This window comes from Eleutherodactylus coqui, chromosome 5 (assembly GCF_035609145.1).
Source record: "Eleutherodactylus coqui strain aEleCoq1 chromosome 5, aEleCoq1.hap1, whole genome shotgun sequence".
Taxonomy (NCBI): Eukaryota; Metazoa; Chordata; class Amphibia; order Anura; family Eleutherodactylidae; genus Eleutherodactylus; species Eleutherodactylus coqui.
In genome coordinates, this window is record NC_089841.1 from 184,749,682 (window position 1) to 184,769,077 (window position 19,396).

At 47.5% G+C, this 19,396-nt stretch overlaps 2 protein-coding genes across 4 annotated transcripts in view; one reads left to right on the plus strand and one right to left on the minus strand.

Annotated features, from left to right (window-relative positions):
* Positions 1–19,396, plus strand: part of LOC136628203 (platelet glycoprotein VI-like) — a 90,633-nt gene that overhangs the window by 36,494 nt on the left and 34,743 nt on the right. The window lies entirely within an intron of this gene.
* The window catches only part of LOC136628202 (Fc receptor-like protein 5), a 54,270-nt gene that overhangs the window by 3,206 nt on the left and 31,668 nt on the right, over positions 1–19,396 (minus strand). For all 3 annotated transcript variants that reach the window (XM_066603922.1, XM_066603923.1, XM_066603921.1), the window contains exons 5-8: positions 16,194–16,481; positions 3,113–3,421; positions 1,832–1,933; positions 910–950 (exon numbers count right to left, since the gene is read on the minus strand). In XM_066603922.1, the coding sequence (XP_066460019.1) occupies positions 910–950; positions 1,832–1,933; positions 3,113–3,421; positions 16,194–16,481 (740 nt within the window). The remainder of the gene's footprint in view (positions 1–909; positions 951–1,831; positions 1,934–3,112; positions 3,422–16,193; positions 16,482–19,396) is intronic.

Here is a 19,396-nt window from a genome sequence, read left to right on the forward strand (position 1 = left end):
CTGCTTGGAAGCCGGAAGAAGCAGGAGTTGGTCACATGCTATACATTGTGTACGTTATCTCTCAGCCGCTCATAGGCTTCAATGACCATAGAAGAATTACCACTGAAGCCTGTGAGTGGCTGAGCAGTCACATGCACAATGAATGGCATGTGACTGCCTGCTGCTTCTCTTTACTCCCAAGATAGCTAAACAATGTACATAAAAACTGCAACAGATTGCCTTGTATGAAGGTGGCCTTCGGGTCCTTTCACACAGGGTGACTGTCGGACCATTAAGCACCCAACAGTTTTCCCAACAACAATTGCTCCTGTGTTTTCACACTGGAGCGATGATCGCTCACAGAGAGGACTCGGAGTAGGCTGGAGATCACTTCACCTGCCAGCCTCCATCCACAGTAAACAGGCAGTCATTAACCCCTTAACGACCGCCGACACACCTTTTGAGGGCCTGCAGTGGCAAGTTATGTATGGAGGAGGATTGTGGGGTGATCTCCCTGTACATATCGCGGGCACCAGCTGTTTCTTACAGCCAACACCTGCGGCAACAGCTCCGATAAGCCGCATGGCTGTTAATTGTTTAAATCCATACAGCAGCCCACTATGAGATCGCAGGGAGCCGTGTGGGTATCATGGTAGCCGGGGGCCTTTTGAAAGTGTGGCTTAAAAGACTGCCTGCCCGATCACAGTATGATGTAATGACACGCGATGCCAATAGCCCATTGATTTCTATTGGACCACTCACACCACTATTGTATTTGTGCACGTATTCCTCACGTGAAACAAAACGCAGTATGCACTATCTTGGCACGCATGCACACCGAGATGCATGGGGATTGTCAGCACGCAGCAAGTATGCATGTGAGCCCACCCTTAGTCAAAACTGAGGATATATACTTAAGTATTAACTTACATCACGAACTGGCTTTGACACTTCAATGTCTTTTTTTGTATCTGTAATAGAAAAGGAAAACATAAGCGTTGCCTTGCACAAAGTAGTCTCATTTATATATACAATAACTATGGATTCTAGCACCATCAAATGTGACAACTTGCTTGAAGCCTCTACCACTTACAGCCTCCGTTACCTCATCCCTACCAAGCATATCTCTGCCAAAATTTCCTCCTGACGACTGATGACAAAGTTCATGGCTGCGGCGGTGCTACTATTATTCAGGCTATGTATTTTCGTATTATTTGCATTATTATGCAGGCATTAAATAGTACATTTATATGGACACTCTATGGCAGTTTTATGTACAGCTTGACATTAAAATATATAATAGAGTAGATATCCTTTATGTCATATAATGGGTGCTATTACTCTCCATTTCCCACACAATCAGTCCCATACGTGTTTTGCCCAACTGTCTTCACAGGCTGCGATCCAGCCATGAAACTGACCAACATAAATGAACCATTGCACACAGATAAACAATATTGTTGTTTCCCATGCCCTTCATCTAATTAGTTGTTATTAGTAACAGAAATTGAGTTTCTTTAATTATAATTAATTATCCTAATTAACCCTCTTTAACCCCCTCATTCTGTGGAGTTTGTGAAAGAGTTCTCTGTCTGACATTTCCTTTTTTGTCATGAACCTATTCTAGTAATTGTGACTGAGAACGCTACTAGTGTCTTGCTGAGTTTGCCAAGTAATTCAACAAAGTCTTTTAATATAAGTAGGAACTCTTGCAGGAATACTGTTCATCATCATAGACAAAACCGAGACTGTCAAATATGGACTTGTTGGGAGAATATGAAACCTCACTATAAAGCATCCATTTTATCAGAACGCTATAGGTCTTGCATCTTAAAATGTATGTAAATCTTACCTTTCTTGGCCAACAGAACCCAGTAGATTAAAGCAACAATTATAATCAGTACAGCTATCCCAGCACCCACTCCAATAGCTATCAGCCACAGTAGAGATCCTTCTGAGGAATAAAAAAAAGTTATAGGTTACATCGCAAGTTGGTTTTGACTCTTCAGTACATACAGGGGGTGGACAAAAATATAGAAAAAACATACAAAAGGCATGGGATTTTAATCCTTAGCATTGACCTGCCCTTTTGACCCCTGCTTGGCTGAGAGCTTTCCCACCAAATTTGTGTTTACCTCCCCTCTTGCCCTGCTCTGGGTGATTTTGGAAGCCAGCTGGTAACAGCAGCTAAGTGGCTCAAACCGCTGACAAATAGTGCCTTGTTGCTCAAGTAGATGTTCACTTGTCATATTACCTTCAGTTAAAATCAGTCTCACCATTTCTTATTAAAATATAATTTATAATACAATGTAATTTAAAGGGGTTGTCCCGCGCCGAAACGGGTTTTGTTTTTTTTCAACCCCCCCCCCCCCCCTCCGTTCGGCGCGAGACAACCCCGATGCAGGGACTTAAAAAAAAAAACGCTCAGCGCTTACCTGAATCCCCGCGCTCCGGTGACTTCTATACTTACCGGTTGAAGATGGCCGCCGGGATCTTCTTCCTCCGTGGACCGCAGCTCTTCTGTGCGGTCCATTGCCGATTCCAGCCTCCTGATTGGCTGGAATCGGCACGTGACGGGGCGGAGCTACACGGAGCCCCATTCAGAAAAGCAGAAGACCCGGACTGCGCAAGCGCGTCTAATTTGGCCATTCGACCATTTTAGACGGCGAAAATTAGACGGCAACCATGGAGACGAGGACGCCAGCAGCGGAGCAGGTAAGTGAAAAACTTTTTATAACTTCTGTATGGCTCATAATTAATGCACAATGTACATTACAAAGTGCATTAATATGGCCATACAGAAGTGTATAGACCCACTTGCTGCCGCGGGACAACCCCTTTAAGGCAAGCACTTCGTACAGTGTTTCCATATTTTTGTCCACCCCTGTATCTTCTAATGTTCAGAATGATTGTGAAGGTATGTACCCGCAGGGAAAAATTGCAGCAGAAAGTCCACAGCTAATCTGCTAAAGATCCATAGCCATAAAAATCACACCAAATGGTGCAGATTTTGTTGCATTTTTCAGTGCAGGAATGCTACAAATTTGCAGCAGATTTCACCTTTTGCTTTGGAGAAAATCAGTAGCATTTGCTCCCTCTGCAAACATATGCTTACCACTATGGGGCTACTTACTTGCTGAAACAATAATCTCAATTTGAGGACTCTTTGGTGACAGCAATGAGCGTCCTTTAATCTCTGCTGTGTATTGGCAGAAGTATTTGGTAGATGAAGTACTATTTGATTTCCTCATGTTGATGGTTACTGCGGCTGTTGTCTGTTTTTTATAACTGGATACACTTATTATCCCATCTGTGTCATTCAGAAAGTGGAATCTAGTTCTTTCATACTCTTCAGGGGCTGAACAGTATAAAGTTACATTGCCCCCATCCCAGATCCTACCACTAGAAGGGTCTACAAAGAACAAGGGAGGACGTAAAGGATCTGTCAATGAGAAGAAAGGCATAAACGTCAGGGTAACATAACAGGAAAAACTGGAAGCTTTTATTGAAACCCTACAAGAAATATAGCTTGAATAGACTATGAAGAGGCTGTACCCAGTATGACTATAAGCTGATGAGACCATATGAAAGGTATACAAATATCATATTATTCGAAACTAAGTATAACCAATTTTGATAATCTCTCTGGGTACTGCAGTCCACTTCCAATTATTACTTTGGTTGCTCAACCTTTAAATCTCGTGTCAATCTCTACTATGCATTTCTTATACACTTATGTCCAAAGTAGTATGCAAAATCCTTTATGGTGTCTGACTAGTGATTTATAAAGTAGTAGAACTGAAATATTAGGGCCAGGCTCACATGAGTGGATCGGGTTCCTTGTATGGATATCCGCAGCAGAAGACCTGCGAATGATTGTGGAAGCAAATTGCATATGGTCACGTATGCGTGCGGTTTTTCACGTGGATGTACGCATATAGACAATGTATCATCCGCTCGGAAAACCACCCACAGGCAGGGAATGAAATCAAAAAGTTATCCAGCCCCCTGGAAACACCCTTCAATCGCTCAGACGACATTCTCCTGTGTTGTCATGGTTAGCGATGTTCTGGGAGCTTTCAGAACAGGAAACTTCTCTCTAGGCTTGGCTGGTTTATACTACTTATTTTTAAAGTAGTATAAAACTTTTTTTTTTTTAATCCAGCAGAATAAGCAGAGGTTGCCGACAGCAGTCTGGATGGGTATGTTGCTCCCCAGACTCTGTCCTGCATTGTCTGACCACAAACTCCTGGTTTCATTATTCCATTTTGCTTGTCTGAAAGAGGTCTGTGTTCACATTAGGATTTTGTTTTCTGTTTTTCTGTTCTGTTCTAAGAGCACAAAAAATGAAAAAATAAAATCCTCATTGATTTCAATGGGTCTTATTTTATTTCAGCTTCCTTCCATTCTATCTAGCTTCTGTTTTTGATGGAAGTAAAGACTGAAGTGGAGCACATATTCACACAATTTTATGGCTGCGATGCGGCCAGCGTGAAGACGCATATACTCATGTGAAGGAAGCCTTAGGTGGAACAAGTTTAGAAACCAGTGTTTCTCAATTCCAGTCCTCAGCGCCCCCTCAATGTCTGAGGTACCGACAATAATTACGTCACCTGGGCAACACTGAGCAAATCCTTAAAAGATGACCTGCTAGGAGGGTGTGAGGCCTGGAGTTGAGAAACACTGGTCTAAATGACTACACAAGCACTGATGTCCCCGCTAAGGTCATTAGCGCTCGTGCACAGCGTTTAGACAGCCAGAGTTCACCACTGGATCGCGGGCTTCTAGCTCAACAGCCCACTTTCTATGTGAAGCAGGGAGCGTTTACACGCAAGGAGAAGCCTCCCATCTAGTGATGTTTTTTATGCTGACTGAAAGTCAACGATAATTCACGATAAGTGAACAAATAGTAAATGATTTTTTTGCATTTAGACAGGACGATTATCGCTCCACTTAGTGTGTTTAAACTAATTTTGAACGATAATCATCCCATGTAACTGGCCCTTAAGTCTTAATAGGAGATCCCAAACCAATACATATTTGCTAAAAGCAACAACCCTTAAAAGTAAACTTTTATTAATCACGTATAAAATTCCACCTCAAAAAGATATGAAAAGAACAGATATGCCATAGCAGCAGAAGAGAATTATACAGACGCAGAGTCTGAAGATATAAACTACCTGCCTCACTAAATACATTGGGTGTATTTATACTTTATCAGGAAGGGTGGTGCTGTGCTCACTCCACCGACTCCAGCACAATGGCTTATGTACAGCGAGTCATAGAAACCAATATGACCATGTGAACTTGTGCATATATGACACTAGTCACTGACTGGTATCAGTGGTACTAATATACTGAGAGCACCACAATCAATAGTGAGGAGATAACTGCCTACAGCACAGATCTGAAGCTAAAACCAAGCACTAGAGCTCCCCGACATGTTCTGCCAGACAACTAGTGTCCTCAGGGTACATGGAGCTATAGATGCAGCACCCAGCTGTAACAGACATATATATCAGTAAGAGGTGGGCTCAGTATCATCTCACCACCAATCAGCTGTGTGACAGACAGAGGGATCAACCAATAATGGCTCTGAGTGCAATGCACAGACATCAGTGTAAAGACCAATAGGAGCAACAGTATGTGCAACCAATAGAGGAACACATAATATTCACGGGAGACACATTGCCAAGGCAATCCCTGTGTTCCGTCACCCTGAGCATGCTCAGTAGATCAAAATGTCTTCAGAACGTTCAAGCAAGAATCGTTTAGTCTTTCACATTCGCTGTACAACCAGTTTAACCAGCCCTTGTTCAACCCCTGTATTCAAATGATATGTGAATGAGCCAACGATGGTTTTTATACCTGCATAAAATGAATGACGAATGAAAAGTGAATGATTGGCGTTTGGTCGATGGCTCACGTTTAGACCAAATGATTATTATTCACTTTCGCTCATTTGAACACTTTTTTGAACAATAACCATTTTGTCTAAAAGTACCTTTAGACTACAGTGATAAGTAGGAACTGCAGAAGACAATCCGTGCAAAATGTTTAGTCAAACTGTATTGCAAAAATGATTGTCAGCCCACAATACATGCACATAGGTGAAAAAATGCCCCCCCTACCTCTCCCCAAATGTGATCATAGCCGTTAAGCTTTATTAGCCTAAAACTAAAAAGACAATTGATTCATTACTATGAAATGATGTTCTGAGATACAGTCACACACATATACAGCACTGTGCAAACACTTTAGGAAGGTGTGGGAAAATGATGCAAAGTAAGGATGCTTTCAAAAATGAAAGTGTTAATAGTTTTGGTTTTTTTTGTCAATTAATAATATGCAATGTGAATGAACGAATGAGAAATTTAAATCAAATCAATATTTGCTCTAGGTACACTTGCACAAAGTCAAGGATTTTATTGGTTTATAGTCAGGTGTATGATTAACCAGTAATACCAAACAGGTGATAATGATCATCATTTTTATATGTAACTTGAAACACAGTCATTAACTGAAGTAGAAACAGCTGTTGAAGAGGCTTAAAACTGTGTGAGGAACAGCCAAACTCTGTAACAAAGGTGAGGTTGTGGAAGACAGTTTCATGTCACACATCATATACCAATGGCAGAACTGATCACAGCAACAGGACACAAGGTAATTATACTGCATCAGCAAGGTCTCCCCCAGGCAAAGATTTCAATGCAGATTTCAACGCAAAGGTTTCAAGATCTACTGTTCAAGCTCTTTTAAGGAAGCACAAAGAAACTGACAATGTTGAGGACCATAGCTATAGTTGTAGATGCCGAAGGGCTGAAAACTAGTACAATAATGAGTGCCTACAAGCAACACTGAAGCATGGGGGAGGTTCCTTGCAAGTCTGCAGCTGCATTTCAGAAAATGAAGTTGGGGATTTGGTTGAGATTAGAGATGAGCGAACACCAAAATGTTCGGGTGTTCGTTATTCGGAACGAACTTCCCGTGATGCTCGAGGGTTCGTTTCGAACAACGAACCCCATTGAAGTCAATGGGCGACCAGAACATTTTTGTATTTCGCCGATGCTCGCTAAGGTTTTCATGTGTGAAAATCTGGGCAATTCAGGAAAGTGATGGGAATGACACAGTGACGGATAGGGCAGGCGAGGGGCTACGTGTTGGGCTGCATCTCAAGTTCACAGGTCCCACTATTAAGCCACAATACCGGCAAGAGTGGGCCCCCCCCCCCCTCCCAACAACTTTTACTTCTGAAAAGCCCTCATTAGCATGGCATACCTTTGCTAAGCACCACACTACCTCCAACAAAGCACAATCACTGCCTGGATGACACTCCACTGACACTTCTCCTGGGTTACATGCTGCCCAACCCCCCCTCCCCCCCACAGCGCACACCAAAGTGTCCCTGCGCAGTCTTCAGCTGCCCTCATGCCACACCACGCTCATGTCTATTTAGAAGTGCGTCTGCCATGAGGAGGAACCGCAGGCACACACTGCAGAGGTTGGCACGGCTAGGCAGCGACCCTCTTTAAAAGTGGCGGAGCGATAGCCCACAATGCTGTACAGAAGCAATGAGAAATAGAATCCTGTGCCACCGCCATCAGGAGCTGCACACGTGGGCATAGCAATGGGGAACCTATGTGCCACACACTATTCATTCTGTCAAGGTGTCTGCATGCCCCAGTCAGACCGGGCTTTTTAATTCATAGACACAGGCAGGTACAACTCCCTATTGTGAAGTCCCTGTCGACCCACAGCATGGGTGGCTCCCTGGAACCCACCGGCAGTACACAGAAATATCCCATTGCATTGCCCAACACAGCTGAGGTAGTAATGTTGTGCTTAACCCTTTCCAATCCAATTTGTATATGGTTTTCCTAGGGGGCTTACTCTTTTTCTGCCGTTATACAACGGCGCTATATGCTGGCTAAAGCCAGTACTGCATGAGCTGACACGTAGGATAGGCTCCGACAGCAGAGAGGCTGGCAATATACAGTAAGAGAACCCCGACGGACGTCTACCAACAACGGAGCTGTACAGCCTTAAACCCTAATGTCTTCACAGGTCACACAGTGGACTGGAAAGGGTTAATGCAGGTGGGCTTCGGCCCACACTGCATGCCCCAGTCAGACTGGGGTTCTTTACAAGTGGACACATGTAGGTTAAACTCCCTGTGGACCCACTGCCTGGGTGGGTGCCAGGAAGCCACCGGCGGTACATAGAAATATCCCATTGCATTGCCCAACACAGCTGAGGTAGTAATGTCCTGCGTAATACAGGTGGGCTTCGGCCCACACTGCATGCCCCAGTCAGACGGGTTCTTTAGAAGTGTACAGATGTATTAAAAACTCAGTGTGCACCTACAGCATGGGTGGCTCCCTGGAACCCACCGGCGGTACACAAAAATATCCCATTGCATTGCCCAACACAGCTGAGGTAGTAATGTCGTGCTTAATGCAGGTGGGCTTCGGCCCACACTGCATGCCCCAGTCAGACTGGGGTTCTTTACAAGTGGACACATGTAGGTTAAACTCCCTGTGGACCCACTGCCTGGGTGGGTGCCAGGAAGCCACCGGCGGTACATAGAAATATCCCATTGCATTGCCCAACACAGCTGAGGTAGTAATGTCGTGCGTAATACAGGTGGGCTTCGGCCCACACTGCATGCCCCAGTCAGACGGGTTCTTTAGAAGTGTACAGATGTATTAAAAACTCAGTGTGCACCTACAGCATGGGTGGCTCCCTGGAACCCACCGGCGGTACACAAAAATATCCCATTGCATTGCCCAACACAGCTGAGGTAGTAATGTCGTGCGTAATACAGGTGGGCTTCGGCCCACACTGCATGCCCCAGTCAGACGGGTTCTTTAGAAGTGTACAGATGTATTAAAAACTCAGTGTGCACCTACAGCATGGGTGGCTCCCTGGAACCCACCGGCGGTACATAAAAATATCCCATTGCATTGCCCAACACAGCTGAGGTAACGTCAGCTGTAATGCAGGTGGGCTAAAAATTAATTTGATTACACTGTAGGCGAGGGCCCACAAAAATTGCTGTATCAACAGTACTAATGTACATCCCAAAAATTGGCCATGGCCAGCCAAGAGGGCAGGTGAAACCCATTAATCGCTTTGGTTAATGTGGCTTAAGTGGTAACTAGGCCTGGAGGCAGCCCAGTGTAACGAAAAATTGGTTCAAGTTAAAGTTCCAATGCTTTTAAGCGCATTGAAACTTATAAAAATTGTTCTGAAAAATTATTTGAGTGAGCCTTGTGGCCCTAAGAAAAATTGCCCGTTCAGCGTGATTACGTGAGGTTTCAGGAGGAGGAGCAGGAGGAGGAGGAGGAGGAGGAATATTAGACACAGATTGATGAAGCAGAAATGTCCCCGTTTTGGATGGTGAGAGAGAACGTAGTTTCCATCCGCGGGTGCAGCCTACGTATTGCTTACGTATCGCTGCTGTCCGCTGGTGGAGAACAGAAGTCTGGGGAAATCCAGCCTTTGTTCATCTTGATGAGTGTTAGCCTGTCGGCACTGTCGGTTGACAAGCGGCTACGCTTATCTGTGATGATTCCCCCAGCCGCACTAAACACCCTCTCCGACAACACGCTAGCTGCAGGACAAGCAAGCACCTCCAGGGCATACAGCGCTAGTTCAGGCCACATGTCCAGCTTCGACACCCAGTAGTTGTAGGGGGCAGAGGCGTCACCAAGGATGGTCGTGCGATCCGCTACGTACTCCCTCACCATCCTTTTACAGTGCTCCCGCCGACTCAGCCGTGACTGGGGAGCGGTGACACAGTCTTGGTGGGGAGCCATAAAGCTGGCCAGGCCCTTAAAGACTGTTGCACTGCCTGGGATGTACATGCTGCTCGATCTACGCACATCCCCTGCTACCTTGCCCTCGGTACTGCGCCTTCTGCCACTAGCGCTGTCGGCTGGGAATTTTACCATCAGCTTGTCCGCAAGGGTCCTGTGGTATAGCAACACTCTCGAACCCCTTTCCTCTTCGGGAATCAGAGTGGGCAGGTTCTCCTTATACCGTGGATCGAGCAGTGTGTACACCCAGTAATCCGTAGTGGCCAGAATGCGTGCAACGCGAGGGTCACGAGAAAGGCATCCTAACATGAAGTCAGCCATGTGTGCCAGGGTACCTGTACGCAACACATGGCTGTCTTCACTAGGAAGATCACTTTCAGGATCCTCCTCCTCCTCCTCTTCCTCCTCCTCCTCAGGCCATACACGCTGAAAGGATGACAGGCAATCAGCCGGTGTACCGTCAGCAGCGGCCCAAGCTGTCTCTTCCCCCTCCTCCTCATCCTCCTCATGCTCCTCCTCCTCCTCCTGTATGCGCTGAGAAATAGACAGGAGGGTGCCCTGACTATCCAGCGGCATACTGTCTTCCCCCGCCCCCGTTTCCGAGCGCAAAGCAGCTGCCTTTATGGTTTGCAGGGAATTTCTCAAGATGCATAGCAGAGGAATGGTGACGCTAATGATTGTAGCATCGCCGCTCACCACCTGGGTAGACTCCTCAAAATTACCAAGGACATGGCAGATGTCTGCCAACCAGGCCCACTCTTCTGAAAGGAATTGAGGAGGCTGACTCCCACTGCGCCGCCCATGTTGGAGTTGGTATTCCACTATAGCTCTACGTTGTTCATAGAGCCTGGCCAACATGTGGAGCGTAGAGTTCCACCGTGTGGGCACGTCGCACAGCAGTCGGTGCACTGGCAGCTTAAAGTGATGTTGCAGGGTGCGCAGGGTGGCAGCGTCCGTGTGGGACTTGCGGAAATGTGCGCAGAGCCGGCGCGCCTTTACGAGCAGGTCTGACAAGCGTGGGTAGCTTTTCAGAAACCGCTGAACCACCAAATTAAAGACGTGGGCCAGGCATGGCACGTGCGTGAGGCTGCCAAGCTGCAGAGCCGCCACCAGGTTACGGCCGTTGTCACACACGACCATGCCCGGTTGGAGGCTCAGCGGCGCAAGCCAGCGGTCGGTCTGCTGTGTCAGACCCTGCAGCAGTTCGTGGGCCGTGTGCCTCTTATCGCCTAAGCTGAGTAGTTTCAGCACGGCCTGCTGACGCTTGCCCACCGCTGTGCTGCCACACCGCGCGACACCGACTGCTGGCGACATGCTGCTGCTAACACATCTTGATTGCGAGACAGAGGAGGAGGAGGAGGAGGGTGCTTTAGTGGAGGAAGCATACACCTCCGCAGATACCACCACCGAGCTGGGGCCCGCAATTCTGGGGGTGGGTAGGACGTGAGCGGTCCCAGGCTCTGACTCTGTCCCAGCCTCCACTAAATTCACCCAATGTGCCGTCAGGGAGATGTAGTGGCCCTGCCCGCCTGTGCTTGTCCACGTGTCCGTAGTTAAGTGGACCGTGGCAGTAACCGCGTTGGTGAGGGCGCGCACAATGTTGCGGGAGACGTGGGCGTGCAGGGCTGGGACGGCACATCGGGAAAAGTAGTGGCGACTGGGAACTGAGTAGCGCGGGGCCGCCGCCTCCATGATACTTTTGAAGGACTCAGTTTCCACAACCCTATACGGCAGCATCTCAAGGCTGATGAATTTTGCTATGCGGACGGTTAACGTTTGAGCGTGCGGGTGCGTGGCGGCGTACTTGCGCTTGCGCTCGAACACTTGCGCAAGCGACGGCTGAACGGTGCGCTGAACTACACTGCTGGATGGGGCCGAGGACAGCGGAGATGAGGGTGTGGGTGCAGGCCATGAGGCGGTAGTGCCTGTGTCCTGAGAGGGGGGTTGCATCTCAGTGGCAGGTTGGGGCACAGGGGGAGAGGCAGGGGTGAACGGCCTTCGTCCCACCTTGTGGGGTGCTTGGCCATCATATGTCTGCGCATGGTGGTGGTGGTGAGGCTGTTGGTGTTGGCTCCCCGGCTGAGCTTTGCGCAACAAAGGTTGCACACCACTGTTCGTCGGTCGTCAGGCGATTCTGTGAAAAACTGCCAGACCTTAGAGCACCTCGGCCTCTGCAGGGTGGCATGGCGCGAGGGGGCGCTTTGGGAAACACTTGGTGGATTATTCGGTCTGGCCCTGCCTCTACCCCTGGACACCGCACTGCCTCTTGCAACCTGCCCTGCTGATGCCCTTGACTCCCCCTCTGAAGACCTGTCCTCCTGAGTAAGCGTTGCACACCAGGTGGGGTCAGTCACCTCATCGTCCTGCTGCTCTTCCTCCGAATCCTCTGTGCGCTGCTCCCTTGGACTTACTGCCCTTACTACTACCTCACTGCAAGACAACTGTGTCTGATCGTCATCATCCTCCTCACCCACAGAAAGTTGTTGAGACAGTTGGCGGAAGTCCCTAGCCTCTTCCCTCGGACCCCGGGAACTTTCGAATGGTTGGGCATCAGTGACGATAAACTCCTCTGGTGGGAGAGGAACCGCTGCTGCCCAATCTAAGCAGGGGCCCGAGAACAGTTCCTGGGAGTGTTCCCGCTCCTGAGCAGGTGTCATTGTAGTGGAGTGAGGAGGCTGGGAGGAAGGAGGAGCAGCAGACAGAGGATTCGGATTTGCAGCAGTGGACGGCGCAGAACTGCGTGTTGACGATAGGTTGCTCGAAGCACTTTCTGCCATCCAGGACAGGACCTGCTCACACTGCTCATTTTCTAATAACCGTCTCCCGCGTGGACCCATTAATTGGGCGATGAATGTGGGGACGCCAGAAACGTGCCTCTCTCCTAATCGCGCAGCAGTCGGCTGCGACACACCGGGATCAGGAGCTCGGGCTGTGCCCACACCCTGACTTGGCCCTCCGCGTCCTCGGCCGCGTCCACGTCCTCTAGGCCTACCCCTACCCCTCAGCATGCTGTATTACCAGTGATTTGATTTAACAGGCAGGAAATAAATTGGCGCAAGACTGCAGGCCAAATATAATTTTTGCCCTTTTGGGAAAACGAAAGGCCCCACTGCCTCTAGTGAATGAATAATCTAAGTTTAATAACTGTGCTGTGTCCCTGCTTATGTGTCACAGAACGTGAGGGTAGCAGAGTTATTATAACTCTGGCAGAGCAGGTATTTTTTTTCCCAATTAAGGAAAGCAAATGGCGAAGCCAGCAGTAAAGCGTAGCTGGGTGCGTATGATTTAGCAATGTTTTTCACGCAGCTCACACGTGTCCACCGCCCGTAAGGACGGACACAGGCTGGACAAATAGATTTGTTTTCAGTTTTTTCCCACCAAAAGGCAGCACTGCGTATATTCAATGAACATGAGAAGTGTAATAACTGTGCTGTGTCCCTGCTTATGTGTCACAGAACGTGAGGGTAGCAGAGTTATTATAACTCTGGCAGAGCAGGTATTTTTTTTCCCAATTAAGGAAAGCAAATGGCGAAGCCAGCAGTAAAGCGTAGCTGGGTGCGTATGATTTAGCAATGTTTTTCACGCAGCTCACACGTGTCCACCGCCCGTAAGGACGGACACAGGCTGGACAAATAGATTTGTTTTCAGTTTTTTCCCACCAAAAGGCAGCACTGCGTATATTCAATGAACATGAGAAGTGTAATAACTGTGCTGTGTCCCTGCTTATGTGTCACAGAACGTGAGGGTAGCAGAGTTATTATAACTCTGGCAGAGCAGGTATTTTTTTTCCCAATTAAGGAAAGCAAATGGCGAAGCCAGCAGTAAAGCGTAGCTGGGTGCGTATGATTTAGCAATGTTTTTCACGCAGCTCACACGTGTCCACCGCCCGTAAGGACGGACACAGGCTGGACAAATAGATTTGTTTTCAGTTTTTTCCCACCAAAAGGCAGCACTGCGTATATTCAATGAACATGAGAAGTGTAATAACTGTGCTGTGTCCCTGCTTATGTGTCACAGAACGTGAGGGTAGCAGAGTTATTATAACTCTGGCAGAGCAGGTATTTTTTTTCCCAATTAAGGAAAGCAAATGGCGAAGCCAGCAGTAAAGCGTAGCTGGGTGCGTATGATTTAGCAATGTTTTTCACGCAGCTCACACGTGTCCACCGCCCGTAAGGACGGACACAGGCTGGACAAATAGATTTGTTTTCAGTTTTTTCCCACCAAAAGGCAGCACTGCGTATATTCAATGAACATGAGAAGTGTAATAACTGTGCTGTGTCCCTGCTTATGTGTCACAGAACGTGAGGGTAGCAGAGTTATTATAACTCTGGCAGAGCAGGTATTTTTTTTCCCAATTAAGGAAAGCAAATGGCGAAGCCAGCAGTAAAGCGTAGCTGGGTGCGTATGATTTAGCAATGTTTTTCACGCAGCTCACACGTGTCCACCGCCCGTAAGGACGGACACAGGCTGGACAAATAGATTTGTTTTCAGTTTTTTCCCACCAAAAGGCAGCACTGCGTATATTCAATGAACATGAGAAGTGTAATAACTGTGCTGTGTCCCTGCTTATGTGTCACAGAACGTGAGGGTAGCAGAGTTATTATAACTCTGGCAGAGCAGGTATTTTTTTTCCCAATTAAGGAAAGCAAATGGCGAAGCCAGCAGTAAAGCGTAGCTGGGTGCGTATGATTTAGCAATGTTTTTCACGCAGCTCACACGTGTCCACCGCCCGTAAGGACGGACACAGGCTGGACAAATAGATTTGTTTTCAGTTTTTTCCCACCAAAAGCAGCACTGCGTATATTCAATGAACATGAGAAGTGTAATAACTGTGCTGTGTCCCTGCTTATGTGTCACAGAACGTGAGGGTAGCAGAGTTATTATAACTCTGGCAGAGCAGGTATTTTTTTTCCCAATTAAGGAAAGCAAATGGCGAAGCCAGCAGTAAAGCGTAGCTGGGTGCGTATGATTTAGCACTGTTCTTCACGCAGCTCACACGTGTCCACCGCCCGTAAGGACGGACACAGGCTGGACAAATAGATTTGTTTCCACTTGTTTTTCCACCAAAAGGCAGCACTGCGTATATTCAATGAATAATAACTGTGTTGTGGCCCTGCCTATACAATTCTTTCCCTGCAGTATCAATGGAGGGTGCAATGCTCTGCAGAGGCGATTTTGAGAAGCCCAAAAAAAATGCAGCACAGCTAACAGCAGCCTGGACAGTACTGCACACGGATAAATATGGCCCTAGAAAGGACCGTTGAGGTTCTTGAAGGCTACACTCACTCCTAACACTCTCCCTGCCTATGCAGCACTTCTGTCCCTAATGCCAGGTGCAACGGTCTGCAGAGGCGATTTTGAGAAAAAAAAAATCCCACTGCTAACAGCAGCCAACACACAGCTATCAGTGGCCCTAATAAGGACCTTTGGGGGGTCTTGAAGCCTACACTAACTACCAATTCTTTCCCTACAGCAGCTCCGGTATAAACAGCACTGTCCCTCATCTAACTCACACCGCATCTGAGGCGAGCCGCGGGAGGGGCCGACTTTTATATTAGGCGAACACCTGATCTCGCCAGCCACTCACAGCAGGGGGGTGGTATAGGGCTTAAACGTTGCAGGGGGAAGTTGTAATGCCTTCCCTGTCTTTCAATTGGCCAGAAAAGCGCGCTAACGTCTCAGGGAAGGAAGTGAAAGTAACCAGAACACCGCATGGTGTTCGTTACGAATAACGAACATCCCGAACACCCTAATATTCGCACGAATATCAAGCTCGGACGAACGCGTTCGCTCATCTCTAGTTGAGATTAATGGTGTCCTTAATGCTGAGAAACACAAGCACTTACTTATCATCATGCATTGCCAACAGGGAGGCGTCTGATGAACTTCAAATTTATTCTGCAGAAGGACAATAACCCCAAACATTCAGCTAATGTCATTAAGGACTATCTTCAATGTAAAGAAGAACAGGGAATTCTGGAATTGATGATATGGCCCCGCAGAGCCCTGATATCAACATCATTCAATCTGTCTGGAATTACATGAAGAGCCAGATGTGTTTGAGCAAGCTACATCCACATAGGCTCTGTGGTTAGTTCTACAAGGTGTTTGCAACAACCTCCCTGTCGAGTTCCTTGAAAAACTGTGTGCAAATGTCCTAGAAGAATGAATGCTGTTTTGAAGACAAAGTACGGTCACACCAAATATTGATTTTGAGTGTTCACTTACTTTGCAGTTTAAGTGACAAAAATAAACTATTCATTTTTTAAAGTATTCTTACTTTGCAGCAAGTTTCCACACCTGCCTAAACCTTTTGCACACTACTGTAGATGTATTTGAACCCTGGATTTCATGGCTGAAGAATACAACAAACATGTGGCATAGTTGGCATCTCACCTATTACATAGACCTCTTTTGTAGGACTCGGAATGGATGGGATCTCTCTGTTACTTTTAGGGCTCCAGTACATACAGTAATACTCCGCCTGAACGGCTCTCGTGACATTCTGCAATGCGTAAATCCCCTTGTGTGCTGATGGTCCTTTTAATTCCTCTTCCTCCTTGTAGATTCGATAAAGGGTAACAGGTACCGGAGACGGCGCTTCACATTCCATGGTCAGATTTTCTCCAATTATAAAGGCTGAGTATGAAGGCAAGAACTTGAGCAGCGGGGGGGCAGATAAAGCTGGAAAATTATTTCATGCTTAGTTTCAAACACAAACAAAACAATTGTATTATGAAAACACAAATCACATTTTGACTTTTCTATACAGTAAGGCGGGTCGGATCCGGTGGCGAGGATTCTCGCCGCGGGACCCGACCAGAGTGCCTGCAGGGACCAGCGCGTACCCACCTGCGCCCGCGGCTCCGGCTGGTTGATGTGCCGGCACATGAGCAGACCGGAGCTGGCGGCGGGTGAGTGACATTTCTGTGCGGGCCCCGCACAGAAATAGAGCATGCCGCGATTTGTTTGCCTCGCGAGATTTTGCGCGGCCAAATCGTGGCCGTCTGCAGGCTTCCAGCAGCGGAAATTCCGCGGGAAATCCCGCCGAGGAATTTCCACTCGTGTGCAGGCGCCCTCAGGGTGCCTGTCCACGGGCGTGATTTAGCCGGCGGTAAATCGCCGGTGAATCACGCCGTCTGAAGCTTTCCATAGCATTGCTATGGAAAGCGCCGGCCCCCTGTCTATGAGCAGAGAATGGCGATTCTCTGCTTGCGGACGGCAATTCGCAGCATGTTGCGAATTGTTGCGATTTTCTGTGGTCAGCCTTTCTGTCAGATAGGCTGACCGACGGAGATTCGTCTGCAGGCTCCTGCTCCCGGTCGGCTCCCGCGGCAGAAATTCGCCGCAGGACCTCACAACACCTGTGGACAGGGGGCCTAACAGTCAGTAACACAATGATTGCTGGCAAATCCAAATGATGCTATATCAATATCTGTCTAAGGAATCACACCCACTTGCGTTTTTTTAACGCGATTGTCAACGGGACTTTCTAATGTTAAAAAGGCATCGCAAGTTTGTGCTTTGTGGTTTTTGTGCGATATGTTTAACATTAGAAAACCCCATTGACAATAGCGTAAAAAAAAACGCCAGTGGGTGAGAGCCCTAAGGCCCCTGCACATGGCAGAGCCGGATTCTGCATGCAGAATCCTGCAGCGGAATCCGGCTTTGCCAGCAGCAGTGCCCGCGCGTGCCTGATCACTTTCATTTTCGTCTGTACTGTGGATGGTCCGCACAGCAAGCCAAGAAATCGATTCTTCCTGCACACTTATGGAAACCAGTTGCGGTTTCCTCAAGCAGAGGAAAAATCGCAGCATGCTCCATTTGTTTTGTGAATTCCATGTGGATGGCTTCCATTGAAGTCAATGGAAGTCGTCAGATCTGTGGCCTTTCCGCAATGACATTGCTGAAGGGCGTGGATTTCGCGTCATCACTAGGTGATGACGCGGGAAAAGTAGTAGTTTAAAAAAGAAATGGGCTTAATTCCCAGCTTGGCAGCAGGAATAGGAAATGTCTCTAAAGGCTTAAACAGATGAGCGTGTTTTAGTCCCACTATACGGCCATGAAAATCATGGCTGCATAATGGGACGAAACAAAACCTTTGATTTTAGTGCTTTTTTTTTTACTACCAGAATTCTCGCGCATTAATAATATGCGCGAGAACAAAATGGGCGCATGCACTAATACGCTCCATAGCAGCGAGCATATTAGTGCATGCGCCCATTTGTTTTTGCCCTAAAAATGGTGAACAAAAAACTGGTATTGCAATATTAGGGCTCCTTCAAATGGCCATATTTGCGTGTGTTGTTGCACGCGTAAAATATATGCGCGCAATGCACAGAGAATAGAAACCATTGATCTCAATGGGTGTTTTGTCCAAGCATTTTGTGTTTGCGCAAAAAAAAAAAGGTCTTACTCTTTTTTCCTGTCTATTTGCGCACCAAGGGTGCCATAGAAGTCTAGGGAAGATTTGCAAATATGCACTCAAATGTGCCAAATGCTGCGCAATTCCATGAAAAAAAGAACACATCTGGACCTCATTCGGCTAAATAGCCTTTTAAACCGTGAAAGAGTTGTGTCGCACATGCGCATGAAAGGCTTTGCGTATGCAAAAGTACAAACGCACACAAATCAACCTCATCAACTTAGTGCATAGCGCAAATACATTGCACTGAAGTGAGCGTTTTTGCGCATACGCTCATGTGAAGCCACCCTTACATGCACAATATTACTATCCCTGTGTACTGAGAAGCAATGCTTTTCAGGCAGAATATCTTCGTACATACAGAGTTCAATGGAAAATGGCAAAATTATTTCAAATACAGACACATTTTCATAAAATATATATGCAACCATGGAGGAAAAAACGCAGGTGCCTTTGTGTGAAATTGCAGGTAGAGAGAAGTATGCGCTCATACGCCACAATGCAAGCCTTAGGCCGCCTGCAGACGGGCGGGTCGGATTCGTCGGCGAAGATTCTCGCCGTGGGACCTGACCCGAGCGCCTGCAGAGACCAGCGCATACTCACCCGCGGATCCGGCTGTTTGATGTGCCGGCTTGCCGGGCAGCCGGCGCATGCGCAGACCGGAGCCGGCGGCGGGTGAGTGATGTTTCTGTATGGGGCTCTGTGAGATTTCACGCGGCCAAACCGCGGCTGTCTGCATAGTATTGCATTTGTTAACGCAATCCTATGCAGGCTTCCAGCGGTGGAAATCCAGCAGGAAATCCTGCCGCGGAATTTCCGCTCGTGTGCAGGTGCCCATACTATGGCTCTGTACAAGATGGAGCCGGGTTACACCGTGTGTGCATGAGCCCTAAAAGTGTGCAAAACACAGCTTGAAAACTGCAATATGAATACTCATTTCTTCTCATATATATTCCAGAGCAGGGGCGTAACTTCAAGCTTCTGGGCCCCAATGCAAAACCTGTAACAGGGCCCCCAACTATAATGCTTTATTCATAGTACTGGGCTCTCTATATGGAGAGGAGAGGCCTTAAGGGGCCCCCTAAGGCTCCTGGGCCCAGATGCAATCGTATCCTCTGCATCCCCTATAGTTACGCCCCTGTTCCATATTCAGCTAGATTGAACACCCCAGTTC